The 12,290-nt window shown below is 36.2% G+C and overlaps 1 protein-coding gene across 6 annotated transcripts in view; it reads left to right on the plus strand.

Moving 5' to 3' along the window:
* The window catches only part of LOC150102186 (nephrocystin-1-like), a 215,636-nt gene that overhangs the window by 71,752 nt on the left and 131,594 nt on the right, over positions 1-12,290 (plus strand). For 5 of the 6 annotated variants that reach the window (XM_090399188.1, XM_090399193.1, XM_090399189.1 and 2 more), the window contains 2 exons: positions 4,913-5,007; positions 8,799-8,874. In XM_090399188.1, the coding sequence (XP_090255314.1) occupies positions 4,913-5,007; positions 8,799-8,874 (171 nt within the window). The remainder of the gene's footprint in view (positions 1-4,912; positions 5,008-8,798; positions 8,875-12,290) is intronic. The other variant, XM_090399192.1, reaches the window with a different exon arrangement.

Consider the following 12,290-nt stretch of genomic DNA (forward strand, 5'->3'; position numbering starts at 1 on the left):
TTAAGAGTGAGAGAGTGAATGAATGGTAGAAATTTAAAATTAGATTTGATAACCACTTTAACTTGTATGGCATTATATAATGAGTTTAATAAATGTTTTGATTCCTTACTTACATGTGCTTCTGATCATGATGACTGACCCTTCATAAAACTTCGAACCTGTGATCGTGTGTGTGTGTGTGCGGTAATACCTCAATTGAAAGTAGTAGGGCACGACTGCAAATAAAAATAAAATAATCCAGAGAATCCAAGGTTTCTAAGAATTTAATTAACATTATTAGTGGCACCTGATATTCTATGATTACCCTAAAGGCTGAGTTTATCTCTAACCTTAAGGCCAAGGCTGGCACAGATAAAAAATAAATTTGCCTGAGTGACCAGGATAACTCATAGAATTCAGGGAACGGGTAATTTCTGGTGGCCCTTAAAGGTTAAATTACGTAAGAAAAGGGATAAGAGAAGCGAGACATAAGGTTAAGATTAATATTAATGAAGATCACATAACAATGGCACAACCTACTTAACAAAGAGGTACATGCAATAGAATTTGATATAGCGGCTGAAGTAGGAAAGGATAAAGTTAAATAAATTGCTTCGATATATCAATATCAGAGATATACAAGACACAATATTAGTGCTTATTCCTCTCCCATGGAACAACGCTCACACTGCTATACCCCCAAACACTTGTAGTCTGGCATTATAACAGGTACCAAATGGGATGGCTTTCATGATGTTTATGTCTCTTTCCTATGATTGAATTATTGTTTTTGGTCTTCCAAGCCAAATTTATGCACAGACATATCACTGAAGTAATCTTACTGGCATGGAAACATTGTTCGTGCCACTCTGAACTGTCATCCCCTACCTAAACCTTGGTTTTCCAAAAGGTGTGGGCTGTATAAGCAAAAAATTGAGCATACCACAACTGGCTTTCATGGCTTTCATCAAAAACTCCCTCTTCCTTTAGTGCATACACCCAAGCCCAAAACAAGAAAAGAAAGCTGCAAGAAAATTATCAATGCTTCCAAAACAGGCTTTGAAAGAACAAAGAGAAGAAGACTTGCATCTTGTCCAAATGGCAGCCAAACCTTTTGGTCTCTCACCAAAGCAATTGAACATAATTTTTGTCCAACACACACTCCTATCCCCAACATACATAGATGGCTCTTTTGCATCATCACCTAAAGAAAAAAAAGCAATCTCCTGGCATCACATTTTTTCTTCAGTGCATGCATAACTGATCATGGTAAATATCCCTCAACCATTCCAGATGCACAATAGCTTCCTCCTCTGTTCTTTTGCCCAGAAAGAGAGAGAGAAGAATATTGTCCAAATTAGACACTAAAAAGTCTCCTGATCCTGATGGCATTCCTTTAATTGTCCTGAAGGTATTTGTGCACCAGAACTAACTCATGTCCTGTGTCACCTGTTTTTGATCTCTTACTCCACTGGTATCTACTACATACCCTGGAAATTGACCTATGTTCAACCCATTCCCAAGAAGAATTACAAATCTTTACAATCAAACTATCACCAATCTCTCTTTCACCCGAGTCCTCACTAAAGTAATGGAGAGATTCTTCATTGGTGAATCTCAAGTAGTTGCTTGCACTTGATATCTCCAAAGCTTTTGATTAAAGTTTTTGACTTTTGATTTTGTGCTGAACTAGGTTTGGTTATAAGGAATCATCCACATCACTGTATGTGATGTGCATGGTTCCTTATCCTCCCACTATGCAACTAACACTGAGTTCCACAAGGTTGTGTTCTCTCATCAATCCTCTTCCCTCTGTATATCAATAACTTACTTCACTTGACCACCCACCCAGCACATGGTTTCACAGATGACAGTACATTGCATTCTCCATTTCATTTGACAAATCTTGCACTGCACAAATCACCTCAACTTACAGAGCATCAATCTCCACTGCCTGCAATTCAAGCCATCCTTCAATAGGAGTTCAGATACCCTCATCAATTTCAGTGCTAGCAAAACTCAATTCTGCCTTATTTTCCTCAAAAAAGTAAACATTTTTCTTCCAGTATTAACCTTTACAACACTCATATCTCTAAGCAAGATGTGATTTCTTCTCTTCTTGGAATTACCCTGACATCAAGTCTCTTCTGGCATAAACGCATTGTAACCATTCTCTTCTCAACTTCCAAAAAAACTAGACTTCTTTTTCTCTTAGGGTGTTACTTCACCTCTAAACAGTTGTTAGCTTTAATCACGTATTCAATAGTCAAGCAGATTTGTGATTAAAGCTAACAACTGTTTAGAGGTGAAGTAACACCCTGAGAGAAAAAGAAATCCTAGTTGCACACATTTTGGGTAGGGCCCCATCTCTTACCAACTCATTCCACCCACTTTCACACAGACTGTTTTTTTGTGAAATTTCCATGGTAAATGGAAATATTTTAGAAGTATGGAAATGTAAAATGAAATAGAAAATGGAAATATTCATGGTAAATGCTTAATCTCTATAGATATTTGACTCTAATATTAATTTCATCTTTCTCCTCAACCACCCACCCAAGGCCATACTATACACTTTATTATTATTATTATTTTCCTGACCCCCAATGGAGTCACAAGACTCATTGTGGGAGGTCAACACTAGTGAATACAAAGTTTATCATACCACTTCTTAAAATTATTTAGTCTCCTTGTTCACTACCCTCTTAGGCAATGCATTCCATGCTCTTATCATTCTATATCAAGAATTACATGCTCTTACCATTCTATTGCAAAAATCTTACTGCTATCCGTTTTAACCACCACCTCCTTTTGCAACTTCCAGGAATGGCCTCTTGTCCTTGTTTCTTTCCTTCGTTCTACCATATGAAAAATTTCCTTAGTGTTAATACGATAATAACCTTTCAACAGCCTAAATGTCTTGATCATACCTCCCCCGCCTCCTTTTTACCTTCTCTCCACCAAATTCTGCAGTCTGCATGATGCCCTCAGTCTATTTTCATAATCAACATTGTACAGTCCTGACATTGTTTTTGTTATCTGTCTCTGCACTTTCTCCAAGGTTACTTCATCCCTTTCAAATCCCTGTGCCCAGTTCTGAGTGCAGAAATCCAGATATAGTCTGATCAAAGCTTTATACAATGGGACTGGCACACTTTTATCTCTTGTGGTCAGTGTTCTCCTCAACATGGCTGCAATTTTCTGAGATGTCTTGACAACATTTGCAATATATCTCTATCTTTATATACAATTTTAAATCTCTATCCACAATCACAACTGTTCTTTCCTCTACACTTTCATCCCTCTTCACTGCCATTGCCACACTCTCTATCATTCCACCAGGCAAGCTCTCCTCTGGCACTCTAATCTGCACACTCTGAACAGATTCAATCATCCTTCTCTCATTGGCATCCCTCACTCTTATGGCTTGCAGTCTCTCTCTCTCTTTCTCTCCCGCTCTCCCTCCTCCCTCTCCATCCCTTGCTTTTTCACTCTCTCATCTTTCTTCAATTTCCTTTTTTACTATCTTTCTCACTCTCTAGCTTTCCTCTCTTTCTGTATGATGCTGTTTTCTTATATTTACTCTTATTCCTCTCACGCTAGCCAATCTCGCTATCCTCCCAAGATCTTCATTCACCTTCCTTAACTCAGGCCTCAATTCCTTCCATCCCTTTTCTCACCAGCTCTATTTCTCTTTCCTCATATTCTGCTTTCAATTGCCATTCACACAATCAGCCATTAAACAAACCATCTCTGTGTACTAAACTGTTGAAGGCTAAATGTGTATGTCGGTCTTGAACATTCTCTACATCTTTCAGTATACTACTGGCATCCACAAACTGAAGATCGTCCATTTCTGAAACATTATCTCTGCTGCAGCTAAATCCTGAGATCGAGACACTCATTTCTCCCAGCACCACCTGCTACCTGCATTTCATGCACACACACACACACACACACACATTCCCGTCTTGCACCTGTCACATTCTTAAAAAATGGGACATGTACATACTGCATGCATAGCAAGCTACAAAATCTTCCCTTAGGTTATGAATAATTTAGTCTTCAAATGAGGGAGGGCTAGGGCTGTTACTCAATCTGGCAGCCACCATGTTGATCATCACTACACGTGGAGACAATACTGAGATTGTAAAATTCTAACTAAATACTAAACAAATATCATCAATTTGTAATAAATTTAGTTTAATCCTTTATCCAAGTGTGAGCAAACAAAGTTTATGCCTGAAAGTATCTTAGGGACTGGGGTAAGATAGTACAGCACCAGGCAACTCGTTGCAAAGGTGGATCAAGCTAACATCACTCCTATCTCAGTATCTCCTATAATGCAAAACACATCTCCTTGCAGATATGTATAACGTTATGCATTAAAGGAAGGGACACTACCCAGACTAGTTTCAACCTTTATTAAGGTCTCTTCAGTGGGAGCCAGGCCCAAGTGGAGATAACAGGCAGAAGCATTAGCAAGGTCATCTCCACCTATAGGAGTTGCTAAACGGTGTGCCACCTTTTTATTAAATTACTCTGGATTTAGAGAAAGATGTTGAAAGTTTATTTTTCACTTGGTTAGACTATAATAAATTTAGTTTAATCTATTATCCAAGTGTGAGCAAACAAAGTTTGCACCTGAAAGTATCTTCAGGACTGGGATAAGGTAGTACACCACCAGGAAAATCAATTTGAATAGCACAAATTTGAATACCAGTGTTGTCATGAAATAAATTCAATAATATTTTTCCTTACTACTAATACTTATTTTTTTTTTTTTTTAACAGCACGTGTCACTCATTGCATCCATTTTCATGCAATAGCAGCACCCTTATATGCCAGTAATTTTTAGGTTTCGTTGTTTATTCTGTGTTTTTGATTCTGTGTTGTGAAAGTTATATAAATATCTGAATCTTTGATGTCATAGATACAAGATATACTACAAAGGCTTTTTTAATTCCTAAGTTCAGTGCATCAGGCCTAAGCTTTAAAGACATTGGTTGGGGTTCTTATAATGGACAGGTAATACATCATTTCATCCTATAAATTTATAATTAAAATAATTAAATTATTTTATTTTATTTTATTAAATTAAATTATAATAAATAATTTCATAAAATAATAATATCTTATCTTTATTATCCTGATCCAATTATATAAATCACAAAGTACACAAATATGAACATTATACAAAGATTATGTGGAATAAATATGAGTATTCTCTTCAAGAACATGAAAATTAAAACAAAAACAAACAAAAAAACAGGCTGTTAAGTAATATGGTGTTTAATATGTTGTTATGCCTATTTCAATAATAAAATTGCTTACATTTCAACTTAAAAAGCATATGAAAAACAGTACAGAAAAGTAAGAAAGGAGAAGTGAGAGGGAATAATAAAGAAGATAAGGAGTATTGAATTCCATGATTGTGCTTATTGAATGTGATGAAATTATACTTTCCAAGTGGGAAGATTTCTGACATTAGTGATGCTCTTAAATGCAAAGGGATAATATGAAAATAATTTTGGTCAGATTGAATGATTTTAAAGATGAAAGTATGGAATACAAGAACATATGAAAGAAGCAAAAAAAAACTGAGTAAGAGAGTAAACTTTACAAATTTGTTGTCAAGATATAACAGGAATTAATTGAGAAGAATTGTTAAGATTGCAAATGAGTCAATGGATATGCTGTGTAGAAGGAACAGTGTACAATGTATAGATGTTTGAAGTGAATTCAGAGACGACTTATGTAAGCTTGATGGATTGCACTTGAATGGATTTTGAGTTAAGTCTTGGAGAAAGTTTTGTTCAGTGAAAAAATGAAAGTGCACAATCAGCAAAACTAAGGTAAGTATCCATGAGATGAATGAATAAGTGCAAGAACGAGACAGATCAAAGAATGCTAAATGCAGTTTCTCAGATCTCAAAACTGAATGGGACACACACATGAAAAGATGCAAAGGTAGTTTTGGGCCAAGGAGATATTGTAGTGTATGTATAGTAATGTCAGAAGCATCATGAACATAGATGAAAAGTTTTTGGTATTGGTTAGCTTGGTCAAAAATTATGGACATTAATGATGGCTCATGGAGGAATTGATTGTTACCAGAATGTAAGGCAGTGATGTAGCTAGAGCTTTTGCTGCCCAAGCCTGTCCCTGAGTTTGCCTCCCCTCTCAATACACACCAAAAATACCACAAAAAGTCAAAGCGACGTATAGGGAAATAGATTAGAAAGCTATGTTTATTTTTGAAGTAAAACTTTAATTTCAACATTCTAAAATGCTGTTTTTCTTGCTTTCTGTTAGCAAAATTGTCAATGATATCGGTGAAGTCTATTTCATAGTAATGTAGGTAATTCTTAATCATTTCTATTTAGAAAAACTCCTCTCACAACTAAGAAAAATCGCAGTAGTATTACAATATTTTGGACTGAGTTCTCGAGACTTGATTTTAGAATTAACTGCAAAAGTTCAAAAAGGTTCAAAGTGCTGCCCGGGGCGAATAAAAGTTCATCAGAAAAGTGGATAAATGCATTTGAAGCATTTGAGTTACTCTGGCTACAGTAGCAGCCTACAAATTATATCATTGGCTGCTTCTCTAGCTAGGATGCAAAAAATTGCAGGGTAGAGGATCTGCATGAAGATAAGGTTAAGGATGGCAGTGCATTTTAGGCTATCTGGTATGAAATATAAACCAGCATTATAAATATATTCTTGGTTACTATTATAGCCATAGGGTTTCAAAAGGAAATGTGGGTAACATACATCAGCAAATTAGCTCAGTGAGCATAGGGTAAGTAATCATGATGGAGAACTTCAACTATTGGAACATAGACTGGAAGGATATAGGGGAATGTGAAGTAGGAAATGTAATTTATTTATGTGATTCTCACCCATGAAAGGTCATAAACCTATAGTACATTAGTACTGTAATTTAACCAATTTTTTTTATGATTTTTATTAATTTTACATATTTTTTGTATTAATTTTACGTATTAAATATAAGGGACACTCCTAAACAAAAACAGGCTAAAATAGCCGTTAATCATATTAATATTTTTTGTATTTTTTAAATTTATTTTTTGCATCATATGGAAAACCTTGCCCTAGAGACCAAATATGAACTTTTTCACATTATTTCTAGCCTCTTGTAACAGGGCAATCTGTTAATGAGTTCATCTCCTACCTAAAGACAATCACAGGCATTCATGCCCATTGGGGGGATTTGAACCTGCATCCTGGAGGTTGGAAAGCAGATATGCTAACCATTCAACCAACTAGACTGGCAATTTATACACCTACTAAAAAGTAATTACCTAAAACAGCATATAATAGAAGGCACCCAGGGTTCAAGATTGTTAGATATGGTGTTAGCATCTGAAAATTTATCCATAACCAAGATAACTACTAAGAAAGGGTCCAAAATTGAGTTGACAACACTGGTATTATCTTTGATGGACAGCATGGGTTTGTTAAAGGGAGGTGATGTTTTAGTAATCTACTTATTTATTACAGTAAGGTGACAGTAGCATGGGATGTGAGAGATGGATTACACGGTGCTTTCTTCAACCAGTTCCTGAGTTAGTCAAACTCTGGCAGGGGCAAGTGGGTTTAGAAACTTGATTTTTCCTCCCAGAAACTCAAGAAACTCAACCGTAGAATCCATGCTATTGCAGACAATAACATATCCTGTTAGGGTTAGGCATCATGAGATGGCAGCACTTGTTTGACAGTCTCTTCACTTTTTTTTTTAAAGCTGATTGCCAAAATTGTGAGGACAACGCAATGAATTCTGGCAATGATACAGAGGACACTGACTTGTAGAAGTAAGGAGGTTTTGGTTCTATTGTATAAGGCTCTGATTAGGCTACATATGCCTGTGCACAAATTTGGCCACCTGGTTTTGAAAGGGCTGAGATGTTGGAGAGGGTCCAGAGGTGATTAATTAAAATATTTTTGGTCTGGAATGTTGAATATAAAGAAAGGTTGAGATGATGCAGTTGGCAGAGTCTAATGTATGGGAAGAAGAGGGATGATATGATAGAGACATACAAGTTGGTAAGAGGTTGTTGTAGAATAACATTGAAGAGGTTTTTCATAAAATGATGGAAAGGGGAGAACAAGAGGTCATCCCTGGAAGCTGTGTAAGAAGGGTTTGAGCAAGGGAGTGAGAAGCAGGTTTTTTGCATGGAGAGTTGTGAATGATTGGACTGCATTGCCTTAGAGTGTGGTGTCTGTCTGCAGAGATGGTATGATGAGCTGTGTTTGACAAAGGGACCTCCTTGATGAGTTTTTGACTTCATGGGGTCTCATGATAATAATAATACAATAATAATAGAATACAGCTTGTGATTTCTTCCCACAGTGCATCACCTCACACTTTGCCACATCAAACTGGCAGCCATTTACCTTTGCTCATACTGTAGTCTATTTAAGTCATTCTGCAGGTTCTCTACATCACCTTTGTGTGCTATTTCTCTTCCCAGTTTTTCATCATTAGCAGATATATATTGAAATATTTCCTGTCACTTAATTTCATATATGTCATTGACATACAAATTAAACAGTAGAGGACCAAGTACTGTGCTCTAGAATATAATATAAATAGAAAACAGAATTTGCAAAGCTGGTATGGTAGGAAGTAAGGGGATTTAATATCCCCTTAATTTAAGTAATCTTTCTAATTATTCCAAGTTTTATATAGATATCTTGTGCACATAAATTCAGTTTTTGTAATTTGTGTGCAGTTATGTCTTTTCTGAAGCAACAAAATATATTAATTCTTTCAATTAATTTAATTGCATGTCTAGTTACAGCCAGTTAGTGGAGACATCCAGAGGATCATTACCTTAGTAGCCTTCCAACAGATACCACAGCTAGGCACTGGTAAGTCAAAAATGATATTATACATTGAATAAATGATATGAATACATTGAATTACTTAATAAACTTTTTGGCCAAACAAAATTGTATTGTTATTAATAACTTCAGACCTGCATGAAGTCAAATCAAGATCCACATTTTCACAAAAAAAAAATAAAAAATAACTCAACCATGCTGTAACCCCATTCACATTTTCTGCATCCTCAGGCAGTGCATTCTACTCACTAAAACTATCCATGCAAAAAGAACTTGCCTCATCACTCTCGTTCACACACTCCTTTATACAGCTTCCAGGAATGACCTCTTGTTCTACACCAGTCTCTCTCTCTCTACTCTGCTCTACTCTATAAAACTTCTCCACATTAATCTAGTAACAACCCTTCACAAAATACTCTCTCCTTCTTCTATTCACAGAGCACTACAAATTGCATTCCCCCACACTATCATCATATGCCCCATTCCATAGACCTAAAACTAACTTTGTTTGGACCATCTGTAATATATCATCATCATCTCCTTGAAAATTAGGTGACCAAATCTGCACACAGTAAGTGGCCTGAACAAGGGCTTATGCATTTAAAGATCCTTCTCATCATTGCCATAATCTATTGTAATAGACCTTACAATTTAGCAGTGTGACCCCTAAACTTCAAGTCATTACTGTCCACCATCACCCCCTGATCTCTCATTTCTTCTTCAGAATTTCTCCTTTAATTGTATACTCTGTTTCCCAAACTTGCCTACCATTCAAGACCTTGCACTTTGCAATGTTAAACTGACAGCTCCACTTACTTGCCCACTCATATTAGTCCTTTGAGATCCTCCAGTAAGGTCACAACATCTGCTCTGCTTCTCATAGCTCTTTCCAACTTTGCACCATCTTTTTTCCACACTGACAGTCTATTTAAATCATTCTGCATGCTTTTCACATCACCTTGATTAATTACTTTATTCAATTTTCCATCATCAGAAACCACTGAATATCTCCCTTCAAATTATTTCTTATATATGTACAAATTAAACAGCACTGGTCCAAGCACAGAACCATGCCACACACACCACTAGTCACCTGTCTTCTCCTAGATTCTGCTCCTCCATATATTACTTTCTTTTTGGTATATGACCATCAGCCACACATTTTATCCATATCACCAGTTTCCTTTTGATCCCCACATGGAATCCCCAATATCACATGGAACTTTTAACAGAGTTCCATGTGATATTCTGTCAAATACCTTTCCAAAATCCAGCAGAATCTTCATGTAGCCATGCCATTCCTTTTATCTACCTCAGCTTTCACTCTATTGTCCCCCATAGAGTATCATATTCTTATCCACCCATTCCTGAATTCTCTTTTTGACCAACTTTTCCAATACTTTTACCACTACTCTTGAGATACTGATTGGTCTATAATTTGATACTGCAGTCTTAGAACTCCTGCATGCAAAGGAATTATTTTGCTCTCTTTCCACTACCTTGTTTGGTATCTGCAGTCTCTAGTCTTTGGTCAAGTGTTTTACTTCTGAATTCTGTCAGAACTGAGACTTCAATTAAAGAGCATAGTCAGAGGCATTTCCAGTTCTCTTGCACAATCTCATAAAATCCGAGCTGATACCCTATCTAATCCCATGGCTGTATTTACATTGAGATTCTGAACCTTTGATTCATCCACCACATTTCCCACATTCTTCCCTGTTACATATGTCACAACAGTAACTTCATCATCATCAAATTCCTGACATGTATTCTCAAGGGGTGTACAGGATATGATAGTACTACAAGAAAAATTTACATCATTACTAACTTCCTATCTACAATTTTCCTCCAAATCAGTCTGTTACTTGTCAAGACTCCAACATTATCAGAACTTATATTTCTATCGTCTACGGCACTTTGTACCATATCAATCCATATATATCTTCGTGTTCCTCTGAGTTATTTTCCTGCCAACCTGGCAGAGAACACTTGATTTGCAAATCTTTCCTCACCCATTCTGTTTAAGTGACCACACCACTTCAGATTAGCTCTGCAAACGCATTCCTGGATGCTGACAATGTCAAGTTCTTTCCTAATATCCTCGTTTCTAATATGATATTGCCATTGATGCCATCTATTCACACCTCTAATCTTTCTCAGGACTCTCATATCTGTGGTCTCTAGTCTTTGGTCAAGTGTTTTACTTCTGACCCAGCTCTCAGATCCATAAGTTAAAACTGGTTTGAATGCTGTCTTGTGTACAACTAATTTAGTGTTCTGACTCATTTCTCTCTTATTCCATATAAATCTATTCAGTTGACTTCCTGCCATACCAGCTTTGTTGATTCTGTTGTCTATTTCCATATTTAATTTACTCTCTTCAGTAAAAATCGTGCCTAAGTAGTTGAAATGTTTTACTTGTTCCACAGGTTCCCCGTTCACAACACAGTTGACATTTTCAACAATTCTACCTATTTTCATTGTGTTTGTCTTTTTAATGCTGACCTTCATAACATATCTATTACGACAGTTATTCAATTTAGTCAGGTAATCTTGCAAACTTGTAGCGAATTTATTTAGAATTATAACATTTAGAATTATTTAGAATTATAATTTATTCTAAATAATTCTATTTAGAATTATATATTCAATTTATTTAGAATTATAAAATATCAGTTCTTTGCATAAAGCAAAGAACTGACATTAACATCTGCAATTTTGATATCATGTTTAATACCACTTTCCTTCATAATGTGATCCACATTAATAAATAACAGAGGGGATAATGTACATCCTTGTCTCACACCAGATTTAACATTAAACCATCTTCCTCTACTTCCTTCAATTCTAACTGCTGACTTACAACTCAAATAAAGACTAAGTATCGCATGATACAATGCCCCATTGACACCATATAACTGTAGCATATTGAATAGCTTCTCTCTTGGCACCTTGTCATATGCCTTTTCCAGATCGACAAAACTTAAATATAGATCTTTGTTATATTCCCATGCTATCTCAACTATTTGTCGTAAAGTGAAGATCTGATCCTGACAGCCTCTATTTGGCCTGAATCCAGCTTGTTCTTCACCAAGCTTTTCTTCCACAATTCTCAACGGTTTCTCAAGTATACTTGCTTAGATCTTGCCAGGAACATTCAGTAGGGAAATACCTTTGTAATTCTCACATTCAGTTTTATTTCCCTTTTCATATATGGGTACTATTAGAGCTCTACTCCACTCATCGGGAATTCGTCCCTCTGTCCATGCTTCCTGAACTATGCAGTGCAGCCACTGTAAGACTTTTATACCACCATACTTCAGCATTTCTGTTGAATGTCATCTACACCTGCTGCTTTTCACATTTGATGCCTTTGATAGCTTTTTCTACTTCATGTATGGATATGTATTCCTGACTGTATGCCTCTTGAGTGTTTTTTACCA

Source organism: Typopeltis vanoorti, chromosome 10 (genome assembly GCF_054136105.1).
Source record: "Typopeltis vanoorti isolate ZY-2024b chromosome 10, IOZ_Tvanoo_1.0, whole genome shotgun sequence".
In the NCBI taxonomy this organism is placed as follows: Eukaryota; Metazoa; Arthropoda; class Arachnida; order Uropygi; family Thelyphonidae; genus Typopeltis; species Typopeltis vanoorti.